Raw genomic sequence first — 15,978 nt, forward strand, 5'->3', positions numbered from 1 at the left:
ACACAGGAATCAAGATTAATATTCAGGAAATCACACCCAGGAACATGATAAGTTGAACCCATAATTGGGCAAGGTCTGCAAGGTTCTGGTGTATTTTATAGGCATATTTTCGCGGCAAATGAGCTTGATGACGTCATGTGCCATGTGCTGACGTTGCACTTTGACTCTGCACATTCTGACATGTCAGCATCGTTGCGTAAGTTTCGATGCGCTGCGCCCGTTTTTGATGTGCAGCGTCCTTTTTGACGCATTGGCACCAACAAGCGAACGAGTCGTAGACATTTTCTACAGGAAGTGCGGGAATGGGGGTGATGCTGAACTTTTGGGGAGGGAGGGGGGACCTGCATAGATAAAGGCAACAATGGAATGCAAAGTGACAAGGAGATATCGCTTACTGAGAAACAGCGGTGGGGCTTGTTTTGCCTGATCGTATAGAGGATCTATCGAGGATCTGCCAGCACAGATCTTAGAAGGGGTAGTGGAAAGCTTCAGAGAGGAGAGTGACAGAGGAGGGAGACAAGAGGGGAGCGAATTGAACTAGGAGTAGCCAGAAGACCCTTGAACAGGCACTTGCCCAGCTCCCACACATTGTTACATCCTAGGCAGATGCCTCTACTACCTACCCCTAGTTTCAGCCCTGCTAACATATAATGCACTGACAAAAGCTGAAGCTGCTGCCGCCATCCGTATCGTTGCCCAACTGTCATTACATCTGCTAGTATACAATAATAATAATGCTGAGCCCACCAATAGCATGTTCCTATAGAGATGCAGGTATGCAAATCAATGAATCCTCAATCAGTACCCCTAGTTTCAGCCCTGCTAACATATAATGCACTGACAAAAGCTGAAGCTGCTGCCGCCATCCGTATCGTTGCCCAATTGTCATTACATCTGCTAGTATACAATAATAATAATGCTGAGCCCACCAATAGCATGTTCCTATAGAGATGCAGGTATGCAAATCAATGAATCCTCAATCAGAAGTAAATTAATCTCATAAAAGGATCTGCTCAGCCCAATCTTCTCTAAATGGTTTCAGTTTAAACTATTTCCTGATCCCTACTAAACTTATTTACTCCTCCCAGGGACCCCATTTGGCAAAAGGAAGCACCAGACAGGCTTTACAAAATAGAATGAATAAAGACCAGGAGAGTTATTTTGCATTACAGGAGGCCCATTATCTAGAAAGATCCAAAATATGGGAATGTCATTTCCCATAAAGACTATTTAAAAGGGGTGGTTCAACTTTTCGGTGGTTTTTAGTATGGCTAATTGTAAGTATATAGCACAAAAAGGAAAAAGAAGTGACCCATGTCACCCTCCCATCCATCACAACTCATGGGTGATTAATTAGTAAAACATAACTTTTAATGAATTATTAAAATCCAATGTCCAGTGTGCATTAATTCAATTCAATTAAAATAAAGGTAAAAAGCAGGGGGACGGACCAACAAGAGGCAGTGGGTTGGTCTTTTATATGTACAATTGAGATGCGATCAAGTCTCAAATGATCAAATATGCTATGTTGCAAACTGTGGAAAAATGCTGTATTGATTGGCCAGATAAGACAGAAAGAGTCACCCTGTTCAGTTACACTATGAGCACCCCTTCACCCACATAGAGTCCCCTCCCATCCAGCGATTTAGTCGATGCTTAAAGTGTACCAATTACCCACTGTCCGTATCCAAACTACCTGCCTAACGATCTAGGTTATGCCTCACCAACCGGCAGCTAATTGCTAAAGGCACCGCTAACCCGCTCTAAACCTCGGATCTGCAGCAATAACCAACCCCTTCACCCGCAGAGATTCCCCTCCCGATCCGTGAAGTTAGTATTGCCCCGTGAGCTGTGTGGTCTGCAAAGTACGGCACCCTGCCTAACCAGAACTGAAATTGCGCCTGACTCGCATTTCACCCACCACCACGAGCTTTGTCAAAGACATGAAGGAGCCTTTTTCGCGTCTAATTCTGACTCTTTCCAGCTCTCAAATGGGGGTCACTGACCCCATCTAAAAAACAAATGCTCTTTTATGCTACAAATGCATTGTTATTGCTACTTTTTGTACATTTTTTCTATTCAGACCTTTCCTATTCATATTACACATTTGTATTCAAGCCAATGCATGGTTGCATTTTGTGTAATTTGGACCCTAGCAACCAGATTGCAGAAATTACAAACTGGAGAGCTGTGACTAAAAAGCTAAACAACGCAAAAACCATACATAAAAAATGACATCCAATTGCAAATTGTCTGGGAGTATCTAAAAGTTAACTGAAAAAAAGTTGAAAAAATGTATTGAAAGTTAATTGAAAGGTAAACTACCCCTTTTACCTCTGTAATAAAATAGGACCTTGTATTTGATGGTGAGTGAGCTAGCACAAATCCATGCTTGAGGCCAACATTTTTATTATGTTTATATTAAATGCACCTAAACACATTAGGTTCAATTCTTTTCTTCTAGATTGTACTCATGAGAGTTCACAGTTGTGTTTTACTCCATTTGTGTTTCATTGTGTTTTTTTTAGACACAACATGCTGCATTGTCTTGAACTTAAGGGACATTCAGAAATAAATAGAACAGAGGGTTGTGTTTGGAACTGACATAAATGCATCTACATGGTTTTGTGTTCCTGTGACAAGATGCCCTGTGGGCATACCTCCCAACTGTCCCGTTTTTCACGGGACAATCCCCGATTATGACATCTTAGCCCGCAGTCCCAGATTGTTACTGAAATGTCCCAACTTTCTCTTTGATCTCCTGCACTGAACAGCCAGAAAAAGATACAAAGTTTCTAACTTAATTGGCTTTTGGCAGAGAGCCCAGAACACTCTGTAGGTGCACTTTAATACTTTTGTAACAATGTTCGGTATTGCCGGTGCAGTATATTGTATTGTCATTCCTTTAAAACATTTTCATTTTTAGATGTTACTGTTCCTTTCAACTAAAATCTTGCCACTCAGGTCATAAGGTTGCTGTAGATGACTGCCTTATTATTGCCACACAAGTGGATTGCACAAGTAATAGTAAAATAATAATTTAGGTAGAGAATGTGGATATTTATATTATGTTCTACTCTAACAACAATTTTTTGGAATACTAAAATACTAAACTGGTGCATTTGCTTCGGAATGGAAATATACACTTTGGACTCACAACACAGATGAAGATATGGATTTTATTAGCTGGTACAGTAAAATATCAGTTGTGTGACAAAAGCATATGTTACTGAGGCCCACCCCACACTTGTTACCTTCAATCCCTCTTTATTTAATCCATAGGGGAATATATTTCTTTCCATTTTCAATAAAAAGCCCACCACTGGGCCTCTGTTCTCCCATCCGGTCCCCCCACAAGCCACTCATTAATCTGTCATGTCCATTCCCAATAAGAAAGAAGACTTCTTGCTGTTTATAATGCCCAATGATTTCACATGGTGCTTCTGCTCAGTATCAGCTCAGTGAGCCTGTTGGTGGGATTAACCCCCGTTATTTGAAGGTTACAGCAGGTGTGAGGAAAGAAAGTTGGCTGGGGGCTGCTGTAGGAGAGTTGGGTGGGAGCAGCAGGAGCGGAGAAAGTGTGGGCAGTTGACATGAGTTGGCAGGACAGTGTATATCCGGGTGCTACAGACAGGGGAGGTGTTGCTGCTCCATGTAGCCTGGATGCTTGTGTTGTACCCTATGTACCTCTCTGATGGATATTCTACATTGCACACAAGCGCTAACAATTCTTTTGCATATCTTGCACAAGCCTCCATCTTGGTGCTGACCTCTGTTCTCATTCATGTAGCTCAGGGCCCAATGCTCATCAGAATTTCTCATATTTCTGGCCATCTGTGGACATTGCTCTTACTAGACATAGTAACATAGTTAGTTAGGTTGAAAAAAGACACAAGTCCATCAAGTTCAACCTTTTGACTTTTTTTTTAACCTAAGTTAAAGTTAGCCTAACTGCTAGTTGATCCAGAGGAAGGCAAAAAAACTCCATCTGAAGCCTCTCCTATTTGCCTCAGAGGGGGAAAAAAATTCCTTCCTGTCTCCAAAATGGCAATCGGACTAGTCCCTGGATCAACTTATCCACTAAGTACTCGTACTATGAGCTATCTCCCATAACCCTGTATTCCCTCACTTGCTAAAAAGCCATCCAAACCCTTCTTAAAGCTATCTAATGTATCAGAGAGTACAACTGATTCAGGGAGAGAATTCCACATCAGCTCTCACTGTAAAAAACCCCTTCCGAATATTTTGGCGGAAACTCTTGGGTGGGTGACCTTGTGTCAGCTGGAAAGACCTACTGGTAAATAAAGCATTAGAGAGATAATTATATGATCCCCTTATATATTTATACATAGTTATCATATCACCCCTTAAGCGCCTTTTCTCCAGCGTGAACATCCCCAATTTGGCCAGTCTTTCTTCACAGCTAAGATTTTCTAAGCTTAGTTGCCCTTCTCTGTACCCTCTCTAATACAATAATGTCCTGTTTGAGCACTGGAGACCAAAACTGTACGGCATATTCTAGATGGGGCCTTACCAGTGCTCCATACAGTGGAAGAATGACCCCCTCCTCCCTTGACTCTATGCCCCTTTTAATACAGCTCAAGACCTTATTTGCCCTTGATGCTGCAGAATGGCATTGCTTGCTACAGCCAAGTTTATCATCTACAAGGACTCCAAGGTCCTTTTCCATAATGGATTTGCCTAGTGCAGTCCCATTAAGGGTATAAGTGGCTTGGACATTTTTACATCCCAGGTGCATGACTTTACATTTATCAACATTGAATCTCATTTGCCAGTTAGCTGCCCAGATTGCCAGTTTGTCAAGATCCTGTTGCAAGGATGTCACATCCTGGATGGAATTAATTGGGCTGGTTAATTTTGTGTCATCTGCAAACACTGATACATTACTTACAATACTCTCCCTTAAGTCATTAATACACAAGTTAAATAAAACTGGACCCAATACCGAGCCCTGATACATTTATTAAGGTAAAAGATCCCTGAGTATTATAACTAAGTTACAAGCTCTTCCCAAATATCCATTTTTATCAGTAACATGACAAAACTTTAGAAAGAAGACAGTCGTGTTATATTGGCTTCTGTAGAAAGATGCAATGTCTAAGGATTCCAAATATAATATTAACACAAGAAACCAGTGCGCAAAGACAAAGATTATAAACAATTCACAAAATAAAAGCGTCACTAGAAAAGGTATATGTTACAATAAAAAAAAAGTGTATAAAAACACTTTATTGCAGTGGGAGGAGGCAGAGTTCCTAGGCAAATTAGATAAAGTATTTGAGTATGTGTTTGTTGGAATTAGCATGTGCACAGTTTAGTGTTTGTGTTCATAAATGAGCCCTTAATGGTGTTAATATGAAGTCGATCCTCCCTTTGCTGCTAAAACAGTCTCTACTCTTCTGGGAAGATTTCCACTAGATGTTGGAACACTGCTGGTGGGATTTGCTTCCATTCAGCCACAAGATGGCGATCACATATGTTGGGGATCAGCGCTGGCTCTCAGTCAGCACCCTGATTCATTTTATAGGTGCCCACTTGGGTTAAATCAGGACTTTGTACAGACCAGCTGGATTCTTGATCTCTAATCTCATCAAACTGAATACTCATGGACCATACTGCATGGGGTGTTATTGTGCTCAAACAGGCTGTCATGGATATTACTGGTTCCACTCAAAAGGATTTATTAGTGGGACTTGCTTATTGAGTTCCCTTGCAACTGAACATCCAGATGTACTGCATATATTTTGGGAATATTTTTAATTTAAAAAAATGGTGTTCACGTGGCGTAAAATAACACACAGCTTGATTTTCCATTTATTTTATAGCATTATTTTATGCTTTTTACACCATTTATTTGGCAAATTTCATTTTACACAGCATAATAAATATGCCCCTTAGCCTCCCAGGGTATAGGCTTTGTAACATACAGTTGGTCCCTGTTACCTGTCCTTTTGTGATTTCATGTGTAAGCCAACTGTTAGGGCTTCAGGACACGTATGGGCCTATTTATTATACTGTGTAAAATGAATCTCGCTGCAGTGTAAAAAGCTGTGTAAATGGCGACTACATCGAGGTGTTGGTGCCGTTCAAACACCAAAAATGCATGTGGCAAACGTGTAAAAAGCTTTGATGGATGATCACCTTATTTTACCGTAGATTTGTATGCAGAGGTACAGGGTCAGTGAAAATCAGTACAAAGTTTTGATAAGTAAACAGTTTTTTATGCAGTGATGCCTGCCAATGTGTGGCAAATTGGAACATAATTTTTTTTCCAGTTTTTACACAACATAATAAATAGGCTCCTCAGTGTTTTGATTTGCTGTGGTTTGTGACAATGGTCAGAACACAGCTACTTGCCCTGGATTGCCTCCCTGTTTAATGGTTCTAATGCTAGAGGCCTTGTGGACCTTCCCACTGTACCATGTTTCACAGCCCATAGTAAAATCACCTTTGTTCTTTTTCCTGTGGACAGTGGTATAACTGAGGAAGCAGCCCTGGTTCTGCGGGGGCTTGGCTGGCTGGGGTCTGCTTCCTCATTAATGTGTGCGGCGGGGGATTATGGGTGATGTCTGAAAATGTGCACCAGGGGGATCGCAGGTTACTAGAGATTACTGTATGTGCAGAGCTGTGGTGTAACTACCCGATGGGGCCCGTGTCCAGGGAGGGAAAGTACACAGCCAAAATTGTCTTTTTCTTTTTGTCCTTTTCCCCTGTTCTTTACAGGCACTTAGAAACAGTGGGAGACTAAGAGGGGTGGGGATTCGAGTGTGGGTGATCACAGTCTATTCGTTTTGGGGTATTTATACATGGAATTGCACCGCGCCATCCTTCTATTAGTTTTGGGGTATTTATACATGGACTTGCCACCTTGCAATCTTTCTATTCGTTTTGGGGTATTTATATATAGAAATGCCACCGCGCCATCCTTGGGCGGGGCCCAGTTGCAAATTTTCGCACCAGGGCCCCTAGGTGTCTAGTTACGCCACTGATGCAGAGGGGGCCTGGCACACAACATTTTGTGTAGGAGGGGGGCCTCTGAAGTTACACCCCTGCCTGCTGATGTGCCTAGTGAAAACATGGGACACTTTGATGGTTGTCTTGAATCAGCTAGCGTTCAAGGAAAAAAAACATGAAAAGTCACTGGTGTTTTGTTGTGGGTTTTTTATTCATGTGCTGTACATCCAGCTCCATGCATGAATGGAATCTACCTGTCTCTGTGCACATAGGGCTGATTTCAGCAAGAAAATGCAAGTGGATCCCATTCATGCAGGTAACTACACACATACACACACGAGGGTGGGAGTATGTGGGAAGAACTGGGGGTTTCTCCTTACCAGTAGAGAAACATGATGTGTGACCTTAGCCTGACAGCTGAAAGTATTTATTTTGTACCGATTTTTCCAAGTTTCTGTATAGTGTCATTTGCTCAGCTTGACATTTTAACTATGTCAAAAAATCATGTTACTGGGAGGCTGGTTACAAAAACTGTATTTTCAGGTGAGGGTATCATTTGGAATAATTCTAAAATCCAGAGGAAATCTGGGGTGATATTACTGTTTATCATTTTTCTATTTATTTTTCATTCCGTTTTATCATCCAGCTTGGCAATGAAAATGTTCCCAGGTCTGTTATGAGGTAGGCTGTAAACTCTATAGCTAGGCAAACTCCAGGCTGGAGAGCTGCAGAACATAAATATAATAATTCTTCATTAGTTAAAATAAAAAATGAATAAATTGCCTACATCAAGCTAAAATATACTTTCACATTGTTTATTAAAAATGACATCAGTAATTGCTTGAAAATATTACAGAAAAATTTAAATAATTCATAAAATACAAAATAAGTAGATTGCCTGCCTCACACTAAAACTGCTTCCTTCCCTGATAATAAAATGACACAAATATTTGCTTTCAGCTTCTCAAATAGAAAAAAAAATTCATATTCCATTGAAACAGTGGAGCTGATTTACTTGGGTAGGTGTTAGATTGTGCCAGCAAACTTGTAGATCAACCAAAACTCATTGCTGCTATGGACAAGAGTACTGGTACAATTTCTGCTTGCACCTGCACCATGACTGATAAATGATCCCCTCTAGTGTCCCCAGAGGTGAAACCTATCAATAAAATGTATAATGCTTCTTATAGATTTCCAAGCGAATAAAGATCAAATGAAGCACCCAATCCCAGAAGACTGTTCAGTAAGAAAAAGCAATTGTTATCTAGTCTCTTTCACAACAGGTTCAGTTTCTCTTAATTTCCATTACTGATACACAGCACTTTGCAGTTTGTCAATTGCATCTTTTAGCTGGTCCATGATAGGAATATGGCCAGAGAAGTTGTTGGTTTCTATGTCTTGCAGCATCTTCCGATACTCAAGTGGTAAGTCATTCTGTTTTGCTCCCATGCACAGGACCTGTTATAATAAGCACTTGTATTAAATCCATATCTGCTTATACAGTAGAAACACATGCCTTTATCAAAACATCCATTATTGAAAGGAGAACTCCATTACATTTGTTTCAAATCAATGTACAGTAACACTAGTTAGAAGATGGGGTACTCTCTAATACCGACAACCCTTCACCTTTACCCACCTTTAACATGGTCAATTGCAACTCCTGGTAGAGCATGTGTTACATGGGACCCCTTCTCTCAGATGGGCCTTCGCTGTATTGGTGGAAGATGGGTTTTACCACAATGAATTATACATGCAGAACTTGATCTCACAATAACTTAGGTGCCAGTTCAACAAAATGTTAAACTTTATTTGCTGAATTTTATTGTCTTAGAATGGTATAATAAAACTTCACTTATTCAGAGCGTATATGTAACTAGTCCCCATCGCTAGCAGATGCTCACAGTGGTGAATTACACCAGAAATCTTCTATTCCAGAGCCTAACTTCTTAAGTCCCTATATTGGCAGGTGACACTACAGAGTACTTATTCTTCTGGCCTCCTTGGTGGAGCCTCTGGCTGCTCTACTAACTTTGCCAATCCCAACACTCCTAGAGTATAATACAACACTTCTACTAACTATACTTTCTACTACCGCCCCCTTCATGTAAGTGGAGTCTAAAGAAGTTGAGCACATTAAGACTAGTTGAAACCCGACATCCCTGGCCAAAATATATAGAAGTCCCAGGAATATACCTTGACCCTGAATGGGAAACTGTACCCCATTCAGGCCCAGCTGTCTTAACCTTTATGGTACTGCCAGAAATAAAGGTGAGAAAAACATTTATCCTCCTACATAATTTTTATTCCTTTTAGTTAATAATCCACGAGAACCTAACCTAAAGGCTCTGTTAGAATTCTGGATCTTAAGCTCATGAATGTGGTAGTTAAATGCCTTATTTACACTTGCTTCCAATACAATGATTAGGAAATGGCTGTAGTCTAAAAGTCTTGTATTTTATAGTCCTTACAGTAAATGTTCTATTTTAACCCTTCTTCCCCAGCTCTAAAACGAATGAACTTGCAAAAGAGCATTAAGCACACAGCAAGAATGAAAGCAAGATACAGAGCATGCAGAAGTCAATTTTAGCATTTTCCTTTCAGATATTGTTTGGGGTTTCCCATTTCACAACTTTCTAACTAGTGCAGTTTTCAGTGAACAGGAACACAGGTCTAAAGTATCATAAAGTATCATAACTTAGAACTTGTCCTTGTCCTGTAATTAAAACATTAAAAAGTATTGTACTGCAATAGACAATTGCAAAAAAAAACAAACTGTAATTTGTTGGAAAATTGTAATGAGTAGTAGTGAAAGCATACTGAACTGTAAAGCTTCTTACCTGCTTGTATTGTGGAGAAGTAAGGCCAAATACACACTTTTTCATTTGGTAACATCGACAGGTGAGATTTCCTTCAGCTGTTTGAACATTTATCTCTATGGGTTCATAAATTCCATCAGGAACACCTTCCTGCCTGAAGCATATCAGTAACAATTAGACTTGATACAGGTGATGAATAAACAATGTACAGCTGTAATGTAACAACATATTTCACGCTGAATAATGCACAATGGTCATCCCATCCGATAAAAATTGTGGAAAATGTGGATCTTCTACATGAATCAACACTGGTAGCTTTCTCTTTGGTAACTGCTGAATTTGATGCATACAGAAGTTGATAGCAATATGGGTAACTGCCGTTATGAAGTCAGGAATACACAAGTATAAGGTGTCAATCAGTTGTCACATATATCCAGGCATGGATGCCTGTAAGTTCCAGAAGGGGACCTTGAAGCCTAGTCACAATCAGTTGCCTTGAAAGATCAGTTTTGGAGGGTGGGTCAAGTTTTGCTGCAGTTTGCAACATTTCTTACTTCCCAGCCCTCCCAGTGCCTACCTGCATCAACAATTGTTAAAGGGGCCAATGCAGTCCTCGTGTGACTGATCTGTTTGGGCCTTCTGATGATCTGATTGACCAATGATTGGTCCAATGACCTCTATACAGTAAATTACAATCAATAAGGTTTTACATTTTGGACACAATGCTAGTGTGAACATATTAGGATCTGAAAGACCAAAGTGATTAACACATGAATATTAACCAAACTGCATAGGAATTACGACATCCAACTTAGCCAAGGCTTTTATAGATACTTACATGTCCAAAGAATGTAGGTTGGTAATGTCCAGCTTCCATACAACGCCCCAGACTTCATCTCCCTGGCTCTCAACCACTGTAGCCACACCACCTCCCCAAGATGAAGTCCTGTCTTCATGATTGCCAAATGCAAGCCTGAAATTCTATAAAATTAACCAGTTTAATGATACCTACTAACAGCAGCTAATCTCTTTATCAGTGACTGGATGATATCACAGAAAGGGACTGATCACTGCAACTAGTAGCTGGCTAGCAATAGATATTTTCCCTATAGTAGAGGATCACTGACCCCAAAGTCATATGTCAGAGTTCTGATACCTTTTTAAAAGGAGCTTGAAGCCTTGTGCTTTTATATGGTCATAGAACTCCTCAGTGACTTCTAATATCCTTATATTTTAAAATAAGGGGTACACATAAAGGAAACATGTTGGGCCCCTTGAACATATATTGAACAGAACCTCTATTAGTTTTGCATCTTTAACCACATGATGACTGTCCTGGGTGCACAATTTAAAACTAGTTGTCAGCACTTACAAAAATGCAGCTTAAAGGAACAGTAATACCAAAAAATGAGCGACTTTTAAAGTAATGAAATATAATGTACTGTTGTGCTGCACTCCGGGTTGGTGCAGTTTTCTGCCGATAGGAGCACAAGCCCAGGGTGTCAGGTAAGTACATATAATCACTTGGGGGTACCTAACTTTTGGCATCCCCTAGTAAAAAGGACTTTCCTTCTCCTTTAATATGCGTGAATATAGGATAACATCATTAATGGGATAATGCAATCACCTGTGACATTGGAGAGTATGACTAAATAAAAACCTCTGTGCTGAGTCATCTAAGTGTCAGCATTTTCCTATGTGTAAATAGGTCACCAGTAGGGTTGCCACCTTTTCTGGAAAAAAATACCGGCCTTCCTATATATTTATATTTTTTCCCTATTAATAACTTTGGCATCAGCCTTCATTTTTACCGGCCAGGCCGGTAAAATGCCAGCCAGGTGACAACCCTAGTCACCAGACAATTCCTGGTGACAATAAAACTGGAGATGAAACATAATAATACAGTAATAAATCCCATTAGATAAATAAAAGAGGTTCTCTCTGGATTAGTAGTTACAGACAGTATAAATAATGAGCCTGTGCATCATATAAGTACCTTGAGTGAGGCAATGCAGTGGAAGGAAGCGGAATGGTTGGAAAGAAAAAGCCGCTCTTTCAGTAAATTGCTGCCGTAGGCAAAATAGTAGAAGGAGTCTCCCCCCGACAAGAGACCAGGGACTCTTGTAGTTTCCATTTAGCCTGACAGCTCCCGAGGCACCGATATAGAATGAGGGATAGTTACAGAAAACATAGAAAATGAAAGTGGTCACAGGACAACGTGACAGAAAGGCCTTTCTAGAGAGAACAGGAGAAGTGTAATAGAGGGCACGGCCAAACTGCTGTGGTACTGACACTGACAAAAACAGCACATTGGGTGGGGGGAGGGGCAGCCTTCCTAACTGTTCTGCTTAAAGGAACAGTAACAGCAAACAATGAAGGTGTTGTAAGATAATGAAAATATCATGTACTGCTGCCCTTAAATCACATTAATTTTCCTTTAAAGGAACAGTAATACTAAATAATTTTAAAAAGAGAAAAATCAATTCTCTTCCAATCCTCTTCCAATAATACCTGCACCAAGTTACCCTTGAGATAGGCCCTTGAAGCCATATAAAATACAGCAGTACTTCGAAGGGGGCGTTTGACTAGGCTAGGAAGCAGTGAAGGGAAAAGGAAGTCATTGGGTTGGGTGAAGTGCAGGGGTGTCCAAAAGTTAGATTGTGATCTACCAGTAGACCTTTAGCTGGTGATCAATAACCGCTTGTATAAACCACTCTCCTGTTTCATTCTTTTCATTCAGATATTTATTACAGTTTACGGCTGAACAAAAGAAAGGGCTGGTTCAGATGAGATTTGGGAGTATCACTAGGTGCCTCTAAAACAATTTCAGGGTGACTGTTTCCTTCAATGATTCTATACAAGGTAACCTTGTTATAAGCTAACATGGTCCAGTCTAAGTTCCATCTTGGGTGCAATTTGGGGTGAGTGCTATTCTTGTATTCATCATATCCTTATATATACACTTTATTTATTTTTCAGATAATATTTTTCTGTGAATGGGTGTCCAATTCACGGAACATGGATTGTATTTGTTTTTCCCTTTGAATAATAATTGAGGCCCCACGTTCTGAATTGTATTTAACAGGGGCGTAACTACAGAGGAAGCAGACCCTGGAGCTGCAGGGGGGCCCAGGAAGTATAGGGGCCCCATAAGACCCTAATTCATATACAGTTTCAATAAATATTGGTAAAAAAAAGTCAAACTCTAAATATTTTGGAGGCCTGAAATAATAATTTGCTATGGGGCCCAGTAATATAAGTAAAAGTATTACCCTAATTAAAAGTAAAAGTATTCACCCCCTTGGCTTTTTACCTATTTTGTTACATTACAACCTGTAATTTAAATTTTCTTAATCTTATTTTATGTGATGGATCTGCACAAAATAGTCTAAGTTGGTGAAGTGAAATGAGAAAAATATGCAACCACGTGCAACCAATTACCTTCAAAAGTCACATAATTAGTGAAATGAAGTCCACCTGTGTGCAATCTAAGTGTCACATGATCTGTCAGTATAAACACACCTTTTCTAACATGGTACCACAACAAACCTGCCAAGAGAGGGCCGCCCACCAAAACTCACAGACCGGGCAAGGAGGGCATTAATCAGAGAGGCATCACAGAGGCCAAAGGTAATCCTGAAGGAGTTGCAGAGACTGGAGTATCTGTACATAGGACCACAATAAGCCGTACACTCTATAGAGCTGGGCTTTATGGAAGAGTGGCCAGAAAAAGGCCATTACTTAAAGTTAAAAATAAGAAGGCACGTTTTGAGTTTTCCAAAAGGCATGTGGGTGACTCCCCAAATGTATGGAGGAAAGTGCTCTGATCAGATGAGACTAATATTGAACTTTTCGGCCACCAAGGAAAATGCTATGTCTGGCACAAACCCAACACATCCCATCACCCCAAGAACACAATCGCCACAGTGAAACATGGTGGTGGCAGAATCATGCTGTGGGGATGTTTTTCAGCAGTGGGGACTGGGAAACTGGTCCGAGTCGAGGGAAAGATGGATGGTGATAAATACAGGAATATTCTTGAGTCAGTCTGCCTGTGATTTGAGACTGGGACAGAGGTTCACCTTCCAGCAGGACAATGACCCGAAGCATACTGTGAAAGCAACACTCGAGTGATTTAAGAAACATTTAAATGTGTTGGAATGGCCTAGTAAAAGAGGATCTGTGGTCAGACTTGAAGATTGCTATTCACAAGCAAAAATAATCCAACATGAAGGAGCAGGAACAGTTTTGCCTTGAGTAATGGGCAAAAATCCCAGTGGCAAGATGTGGCAAGCTCATAGAGACTTATCCACAGTAACTTGCTACTGTAATTGCCTCAAAAGGTGGTTCTACAAAGTACAAAGCACGCTGAAGATTTCTGTTATTTTGTCCTATTTGTTGTTTGCTTCACAAAAAAAAAAAAAAACATCTTCAAAGTTGTAGGCATGTTCTGTAAATGAAGTGGTGCAAACTCTCACACAATCTATTTTAGTTTCAGGTTGTGAAGCAACAAAACATGAAAAATGCCAAGGGGGTGAAGACTTTTGCAAGGCACTGTATGTTCACTGTTACTGACACTCAAATTAGCTTTGGTAAATATGATATACTGATATAGTCCCATGATCCACAATTAATAATGCAATAAAGCAGACAAGTATCTTCTGTCGACCCCCCACATCTATATATCTAGCGTCAACATATTCTGCAGCGTTTTTCAGAGATTATACATTATTCACATCCATTTCTGCCCCATTGAATGTTATAACCTAAGGTCCCTATCCCAGTCGAGGTTGACAAGAGCCACCTTGCAAGGTCACCAAATGAGCAGATCTTAACCCGATATACCCACCAAAGGCAGGGCAACATGGGGTTAATCTGATAATTGGTAAGCAATTAGGATAATTTAGCGAATACCATGGAACAACTGGTAAGTAGGTAGTAAATGTGCAGGATACATTCTCCCCCCTTAAGGCGACGGCTGCAAACTGATTCTTTCCTTCACATATATCTTAAGATATTCTCTAACTTTTGTTTCATTCGTATTTTGTTATATAGTAATCCCAAGGGCAAGACGGTGCACCATGTTTTATGAATGAACCAGTATGGAATTTGCTTTATGAACTATGTCTACAACGAACTTAAAGCAATGCATTGGAACAACACTTTAGTGTAGTTGTGGAAACTGCATGGTCATGAGAATTTAGGAATTTTGCATGGAATTATCAAATATAAATATTAAGCATTTAGTCACTGAGGAAGGGACCTTTGATCGTGTGTAAAGTGTCTGGAGCACCACATAATAAATTTGGGATCACCAAGTTTGCTGCATTCAAGTTATTGGCTCTTCAATTGTTTCTGGATTACTTAACAGGTGTGTGGCTAGGCCAGTGCTAATACCTGCATCCCCTATCTGTGATAACCTGTAACAAATTGTGAAACTGCAGAAAAAATTGTATCACACCAAAAACATATAAAACTTATTTAAAGGAGTTGTTTACCTTTAAATTAACTTTAAGTATGATGTAGAGTGTGATATGTGGAACAATTTGCAATAGTTTTTTATTTTTTGTATTATTTGTTTTTTTAGTTATCTTTTTATTCAGCAGCTCTCCAGTTTGCTATTTCTGGTTACTAAGGTACAATTTACCCTAGTAACCATGCATTAATTTAAATAAGATACTGGAACATGAATAGGAGAGGCCTGAATAGAAAGATGAGTAATAAAAAGTAGAAATTTTAAAAAGTAAAAATGTGTAGCCTTTCAGAGCATTTGTTTTTAAATGGGGTCAGTTTATATGAAAGCTGAGAAGAGTCAGAAAAGAGAGGCAAATAATTTAAAAAAATATAAAAAAGAAAAAATTAAGACCAATGGAAAAGTTACTTAAAATTAGCCATTCTATAACATACTAAAAGTTATGGTAAAGATTAACCACCCCTTTAAGACCAAGTCATTTTTTTTCACGGCAGCTATTTATGCACAAATTACATACGTTGTATTTTCACAGCAACTTTTGTTCTGACAACTTTTTGATACATTTGTCAATCTTTAAAGTTTTGCTCTGCCATAATTTTGCCCTGCTTGTCAAAACTTAACTGGGTTGTACTTAAAGGGGTTGTTCACCTTGCAAACACTTTTTTCAATTCGGTTGTTTTAGATTGTTCCCCAGAAATACTTTTTTCAATT

General features: G+C 39.7%; 1 protein-coding gene across 1 annotated transcript; it reads right to left on the minus strand.

The window, feature by feature from the left end:
* Positions 1-7,776: 7,776 nt before the first annotated feature.
* On the minus strand, positions 7,777-12,090 carry LOC108701001 (gamma-glutamylcyclotransferase). The gene is made up of 4 exons (XM_018235114.2): positions 11,791-12,090; positions 10,633-10,775; positions 9,816-9,948; positions 7,777-8,433 (listed from the first exon to the last, which is right to left on the minus strand). The coding sequence occupies exons 1-4, from the start codon at positions 11,926-11,928 to the stop codon at positions 8,281-8,283; spliced, it is 567 nt and encodes a 188-aa protein (XP_018090603.1). The 5' UTR covers positions 11,929-12,090; the 3' UTR covers positions 7,777-8,280.
* Between the last annotated feature and the right edge of the window lie 3,888 nt (positions 12,091-15,978).

Source organism: Xenopus laevis, chromosome 9_10L (assembly GCF_017654675.1).
Source record: "Xenopus laevis strain J_2021 chromosome 9_10L, Xenopus_laevis_v10.1, whole genome shotgun sequence".
In the NCBI taxonomy this organism is placed as follows: domain Eukaryota; kingdom Metazoa; phylum Chordata; class Amphibia; order Anura; family Pipidae; genus Xenopus; species Xenopus laevis.